Genomic DNA, 7,721 nt, shown 5'->3' with positions numbered 1-7,721 from the left:
GAAGCTAATGCTTGTACTCAACTTCCCGTGACGACATTGGTAGAGAAACAAAGCTCTCTTCTTCTCCAACATCGCACCGCTCTCTCACTCTCATTTTTTTGAAACTGAGAGGACATTAGTAAGGAAGAATAGGGGTTTTATACTTTGAGCGAATTTGGTAGCTGAAGAATTAGGGTTTTATATTTTGTTGATTTTGTTGTGATATATTTCAGGTTGATTTTGTTGATTTTGAAAGTGTAGACTCAGAATGGATAGTTGATTTTGTTGTGCTATATTTCAGGTTGATTTTGTTGATTTTAGGTTGATTTTGTTGTGCTATATTTCAGGTTGATTTTGTTGATTTCAGGTTGATTTTGTTGTGCTATATTTCAGGTTCATTTTATTGATTTTGTTGATTTTGAAAGTGTAGACTCAGAAGGGGTTTACTCAAGCATCGTTCGTTTAGTTTTGATTGAAAGGCAGGTATGAATCTGTGACACACATTATTATACAGTTTAGAGGAAGTTAGATTCTCTGTTGTTTGAAGATTCACATGATAACATAGGTATATTTAGAAGAGATAAAGCAAGTACAAGTTTCAAATCTATATACTTATAAATCATGTCTTAGAGTGAGGTTGTGTTCTTTGTGTACACTTATTGTTTTGAAATGTTAGACACCTTTGGTGTTCCTAATTGTGTAAGCTAGCAAATCCTTTTATTTTAACGTAGAATGTTAACATCCATTTCATATCTATCTGGTTGATTGGTTTTCAATTTTTCATCAATAAGCTGATTTCCTTCGCTTTCAAACACTACTCTGATCAATATGCCTTTTCATGTACGGTGTGTTTTAGATATACTAATGCATCCATGTAATGTACACAGAAATTAGAGTATCTGCCTAGAAACTGGACAGTTCTTGAAGAGAGAGAACCTAAGGACTGATGTTCACTTATGGTGAATTGTAAAATCTCAAGAATTCAAGTTCCTTAGCTCAATTTCTCGTGGTGTAATTTGCAGTGATGTCTTCTCACGATTCAGTAAGCACGGTGTTCAAATGTATGCAAAACGGAGCCGTTGATTTTCTCATTAAACTTGTTCGCAGGAATGAGCTAAGGAACTTGTGGCAGCATGTGTGGAGAAGACATACTGTATGTCAATATTCTTAGATTGTTGAAGCAACGTTATGTTTTTTATTGTCTTTAGTGTGGAAGTACTTATAATCCAATTTCTGTTTACTTCATCTACAGATTAGCAAGCCTCCTCAAAATATAACATTGGCACATGATAAACTTGATGTTGCTGAAGAAAACAATACTGCAAGTAATAATTCTAGTGGTTCTGTAGCTTCCACGCAGAAAATCGAGTGCAGTGGAAAAAATAGTGAGACTCCAGCTCAAGTAAGTTCTGCTTCTGTAAGCCATTAAAAAATCACTGAAACAATTTAATATTATTGTTAGATAAAAAGGTTTCAGCGTGTTAATTGTGAAATAGAAGTTACCTTGTATATGAGCTGATTTCATTACTAATGTTCTATCTACACTTTCAACATTAGGCTTGAGTAACGTAAAAAGACATACAACTACCGTTTGTAAACAATGCATATATGAAGCCACTCTCTTGTAAACTAGATGAAAAATTTCTCTCTAGACTATATTAAGCTCTTGAAGTTTCACATAGAAACTGCATGTTTTGGCAACTCTTGTGCAAAATACCTTTACTTGTACATCACCATTTTTGGAAGCTGATCATGGATCTTGAAAAATATGCAGGATATGTCCCAGCTGAAGAGTTCTTCGAGTTTGAGCAATACAGACCAGGTGAAGCACGAAAATTCTACCAAATATGAATGGGAGTCTACCGAGTATAATGACGAAACAGGAGGTATGTAACTTTCTCGTATAAATTTGTTCAATATTTTGGCCTTTATTTTGTAACTTGCTGACAATTAACATTTATTGCAGAGAAATCAGCTTTAACAGCACCTAAAGCTGCAGGGTGTGGCAAAATTTCAACAGGTTTAAGGCTAGGTCAAAGCTATGAATATAATGAAACAGAAAACCAAGATGAAGAAGGGTTAAGAACAGAGTTAGGCAAAGCCAATCCTCATGTTAATACAAAAATTCATCGACGCAATGATGAACTAGAAGAACATTCTGCTGGGGCTATTGACTTGATGGCTACTTTTGAGAATCTTCCAAAAAGCAGTTATGCAGATTGTAGTTTCAACGGTGGTAACACAGCCAAGTTAGAATATGATACACAATTGGAACTTTCATTACAAAGAGATTATCCTGGCAGCTCATCTAAACCTACCACTGAGGAAAGGCAAAAATTGAATCATTCAAATGCTTCTCCATTTTCTCGGTGAGCTCACTATTTGATTATGATTTTTTGATTTCTTATTGATAGCAAATAAACTAAACATATATTTCATAAAAAAATTTCATTGTGTGTTGACAAAGCAAGAAACTTTATTTGACACAATTGACTAATATAATTGGTTTCTGTAATTCTGCTTATGCCTGTTCTTTACCTGTTCTTTTCTCTGTCTTGTTTATGATGTTAAACATTTATAAATGGTTTTAAAAACCAGCTAAATTGTAGATATCATATGAATTAAAACAACATGGAGAATAAAAATTTAAAGTCTCCGGAATGGTAATATTTGTCAAACTTCTTGAGAGACAGCAGACATATTGGCGTGTTTATCTAAACTAAATTACTAAGTTAATATATGAATGAGAATTCAATTATGTTTTAATATCTAACATGAATTTTTAGATGACATCCTATTTATATTCTCTTTTATAATAATATATTTGATGTAGTTCAGGATAGTTTTTCTGATGCTGTGTAGCACATTAGATTCAAATTTGAATAACCAAATCATCCAATGCATTAAATGAATGAAATGAATAAATGAATGTAATTTGACAAATGTACAAGGTAATAATACCATGGAAATGAACTCACAATCTGAAACGAAACAACCCACTATTGACTAGTATATATTAATTTAATAAACCATAAAACTTTTATACAACCAATGGCCATGAATTTCATTTTCTCTATAGACCTTTCTGAAACATGCGAGTTTGTTGGTTAGAGATCTTATACTGTACAATCCCTTCTATGGTAGTTATACCCAATGTGTAGAAAAATACATTGAATCCTTATAGTCACCATCATATCTGAGTCTCAGCATCAAAATTTTAACAAGTTTCCAAAAGGCATTATGATAGCCACAATCATGTGTATCAAAACTCTTTGATATGTGACTTGCCATATCTCATTTGGTGAACTAGTGTCTCAGATTGCCCAATCTCACTGGCAGCCTTTTTATTCTTGTCCTTGACCAGACGAGCTTTGCACACAGCTTGTTGGATTTGTCTTTCATGCTCCTTGAGGATCTCTTCAAAATTAGCCTCTGGAGGCAGTAGGGGCCCAGAATAGTTTATGTGCCCATTTTTGGGAGCATTACCCTGCAATCACAAATAAAAGCAAGTCATTACTAGAGAATTCCAGTCAGTCACAGTGAGCATAAAAACTATTAAAGAAAAAAGGAACAGTCTCCGGAATGGTAATAAAAATTGTTCCATTACGTAGCGCCAAGACTTCTGGTGATACTGTGAATGAGAAGATTTTCCTTAGCAGGAGAGTTTGCAAAGCTGAGAATAATAACTTGGCGCTATAGCTGTGTAGGGTAGTGAAATTTAAACAGACCGTAATTTCCTACGATCCACAATTGGCAACTCCGTGGATAAGTGATTACAAAAGACTCGATAGTATTAGAAATGAAATCGCTAGAGATAAAATTGGGGTAAATTTTAGTGTAGAAAAGGTAGCAGTTTATTGTCTTATGTGGTTTGAGCATATGGATAGAAGAGTTGTAAAACTATTGAGCTTCAAATTGGCCTCAAGAACTACGATCCACAAAAGGATAAACATTTCAGCGGCTCCATCAAGTTGCCTCACATCCCTCGCCCTAAGATGAAGATTTGTATGCTTGGAGATGCCCAACACGTTGAAGAGGTATACATCTTCTCCAATTGTTGAACTAATTTGTGAATATTTGATTTCGTGCTGCAATGTTATATCTCAATTTAACGCTGCTTCATAGTTTATAGCCTTTATATGCTTTCTAATTGTTACGAATTTGTGAAATTTATTGAAAAGACACAATGCTTCTGAAGTTATATAGCCCAATTCTGTAACCATTGTTCACATAATTGTTGGCACCACCTTTAGGTTCAATAATTCTGGTTTGTTATTTTGTGCTTTAGTAGGAAGAGATTTTTCATGTATAGACATTAGTTGTGTTTGTGAATGTAGGATTAGAAATGCAAAACAACATCGTTGATCCTTCTAGAGTGCACATTAAGGAGCTGGATTGGTTAAAAAAGTGTTTGTAATGAGTTATTGAACAAAGTTACTATACTTGAAGTTACTCTAACAGTAACTTGATCCTTCTATTTTGATTATTGTTAATCTATTTATGTTGTTTCTGTTGAACCTTTGGTCAGTAGTTTCTGATATCAAACTTTGGTTTTATGGTATTAATTGCTTTGAATTTATGGTGTTAATTGCTTTGGATTATCTATATTGTCGCGTGTGAACATAAATCTTAATGAACTAAGTTTACGAACAAAGTTGAAATTTGAGAATTGAGTAGTACATCAAGCCTCATGGCATGGCCATTCACTGCATAGTTTTAAATTGTGCATTTCATATGCTACTAGGTTTTCTTTCATAATAACAATGAACATACTCTAGCATAATCTGTGTCATTTTGATTCTGAATAGTGTATAATCCGCATTTAAATTTGCTTTGTACTTGTATAAGTTGTTTAATGTTCTTTATTTTGGCTTTTATCTTTGGTATTGGGAATATCTTTATTGGGAATATTTCTTAGATTCTTAATCATCTAGTGGTATTATTAGCAATCTCTTATTCTTTGTTTAGAATTGGGGTGTTAGATCATAACATGGCTTCATCTTCATTGCATAGTCTCGATAACGTCGTTTGGACGACCTCCTAACTCAAATGCAGCTTTAGCATAATGTTGGCATGAATGAGATTCATACCTTGCTTCGTGCTTATGTTGATCACAGTTCACAAGACACAAACGATCATCATGGAGTGAAATCAAAACATTTACTCTATCCAGATCTTCAAGGTGGAGTTTCCCTGATGTAATGGTAAGATCAATTTAATGGTAAGAACGTTCATGACTTTTGATGGAGTTTCCCTTATTATACAAGTATGATCAATTTTTTCTCTTCGATGAAACTTTGGCAACTTTGAATGCGTGATTCACCTTGATGGCTTAACTTTGCAGTGACACTTGAATTATATGCGTCAGAATCAGTTATGAACTATCTATGATTTATTTGAATTGGGTTTTGTTAGAGTAAGTAGTACTAAATGATTGTGTTCAAAGTGGTTAATAATAATAGTAAGGTGTGAAGCTGAATCAGAATCAGTTAAAATGATGGACTAAGGGTGCAGGCCAGAAGCTGAAATTGCTGCTCTCAGGCATGAACTTACACAAGAAGTTGTTGCTTGGTATAAACTAACCATCCTAATGTCACAAAAGGTAAATTTCTTTTCTGTACCTTCAACTTTCTCTTGTTGCCATTGTTGATTGTTCTTGGGTTCTATATACAACTTACTAATTTATATCTAAGTAATTAGTCGGTAAAAAAAATCAAAGTAATTACTATAGTTGAAATATTGAAAACAGTATTACATGATTAAACTATTTAGTTGCCTAAGGAATGAAAATTCTATTTAGTCAAATATACATAATTGTGTTTTTAATTAAATTATTTCAAATAACTAGTGGAAGACTGAAACTAGATAAGTTTAAGATACACTCTCACTTATGGCCAATATCCACGTTTAAGATACACTCTCACTTATGGCCAATATCCACTGAGAACTCAACTGAACCCCATTCACATCAATATGAAACTGCATGAGAATATGGCAGTTTTTAGTGAGTGAATGGAATAAAATAACTAACAATTTGGCAACTACATTGATCGTACATGTGTGCATAGTGTAGTTAAAAGCAAAGTATGACAAGAAATGAAAAAGGTGAGTTTGTGTTTGTTTATGTTTATGGATTATTTGCACAGGTATATATTAGAAAGGATAACTCAGTAGTCTCTTCTCATAGATATTGGAGTCAATCAACACAAGAGCCGGTCTCCTTGTTGGACCAAAGAGATTAATCTGTTGTGTATTAATTAACACTGAATATATTGCAGGCTCTGAGTGAGAAAGGCTATGAACTTGTTTCCGGTGGGACTGAAAATCATCTAGTTTTGGTGAATATGAAGAAAAAGGTAACCCGATAACTACTTTGACTTTGCTTGAGAAGATGAAGTCGGTGTACACGAATGTAGAAGGTCTTCCTCCGAATTGAATTGTGGAAAGCAATTGCTTCTCTAGGGCGTGGTATTTTGGCCATGGATGAATCCAATGGTACATGTGGAAAGCGGTTGGATTCAATTGGACTAGAGAACAACCGAAGCTAACCGTCAAGCATGGCGTAAAATTATATATGAAGAAAGTGTTATGACTTGGTTAAAATATAATTTTTATGTGTATGATTTTATAGTACTTGAAATATTATGAATGCACATGATTTTGTATACTTTTGGTTAATATTAAAAATATTTTGACTTAGTTAAAATATGATTTTTATGTGTATGATTTTATAGTATTTGCAATATTATGACTGAAAATGAAATATAACTAAATAGTGTATATGAAATAGGGTGTAAATATATTTAAATATAATATAATTGTTCATTCCTAAATGGCGCATTTACACCCGATTATTATTAAAATAGGGTGTAATTAAGAACGTATCTACACCCGATTTTAATTAAAACAGGATGTAATTAAAATGTAATTACGCCCAATTACACCCAATTTTTATTAAAACATGGTGTAATTAAAACGTAATTACGTTCAATTACACCCGATTTTTACTAAAACAGGGTGTAATTAAAAATGTAATTATGCCCAATTACACCCGTTTTTTATTAAAACACGGTGTAATTAAAAACGTAATTACGTTCAATTACACCCGATTTTTTTTAAATCAGGGTGTAATTAAAAACGTAATTACACCCGATTTTTATTAAAATAGGGTGTAATTAAAAACGTAATTACGCCCAATTACACCCGATTTTTGTTAAAAATAATGGGTGTAAATGCGTTAGACATTTCTCACCCGGTGGATATACACCCAATTTTTATTAAAAATAATGGGTGTAAATTTAATAAAAAACGGGTGTAAATTAACATTTTTGTACTAGTGACATAATACTTTGAATTAATTAAAAGATAAAATTTTGGTATTAATATGGAGTTCTTAGAATTCCTTTAGAAATTATTATTCATGAGGTCTGTATCTTGAATTTTAAACATGAGGTCCTTTAGAAAGCTATCATATTATTTATATACTCTCATGACGGTGTATCAAATAATGAATTTTAAATATTTATAATTATTAGACATATTGGATTATCATGTTGGTGATTTGTTACACATTTATTTTTAAATATTTGTAGTTATTAGTGATTTTATAATAACAATTATATATCACTAACAATCAAGCCGATCTAAGATACTGAATATTTATACGGGTTACTATATTACTTTTCTTACGTGAATTTTATAACTGAAACTCACTAATTATATGGGTCACTATTACCGTAATA

The 7,721-nt window shown here is 32.5% G+C and overlaps 1 protein-coding gene across 1 annotated transcript; it reads left to right on the top strand.

The window, feature by feature from the left end:
• The first annotated feature begins 350 nt into the window (after positions 1-350).
• On the top strand, positions 351-6,687 carry LOC131643773 (two-component response regulator-like APRR3). The gene is made up of 6 exons (XM_058914093.1): positions 351-462; positions 867-1,132; positions 1,232-1,381; positions 1,754-1,865; positions 1,946-5,581; positions 6,258-6,687. The coding sequence occupies exons 2-5, from the start codon at positions 1,004-1,006 to the stop codon at positions 2,350-2,352; spliced, it is 798 nt and encodes a 265-aa protein (XP_058770076.1). The 5' UTR covers positions 351-462; positions 867-1,003; the 3' UTR covers positions 2,353-5,581; positions 6,258-6,687.
• Positions 6,688-7,721: the final 1,034 nt, after the last annotated feature.

Source organism: Vicia villosa, linkage group LG1, assembly GCF_029867415.1.
Source record: "Vicia villosa cultivar HV-30 ecotype Madison, WI linkage group LG1, Vvil1.0, whole genome shotgun sequence".
In the NCBI taxonomy this organism is placed as follows: domain Eukaryota; kingdom Viridiplantae; phylum Streptophyta; class Magnoliopsida; order Fabales; family Fabaceae; genus Vicia; species Vicia villosa.
The sequence above is the reverse complement of the archived record's forward strand: the minus strand, read 5'-3'. Positions and strand labels throughout refer to the sequence as shown.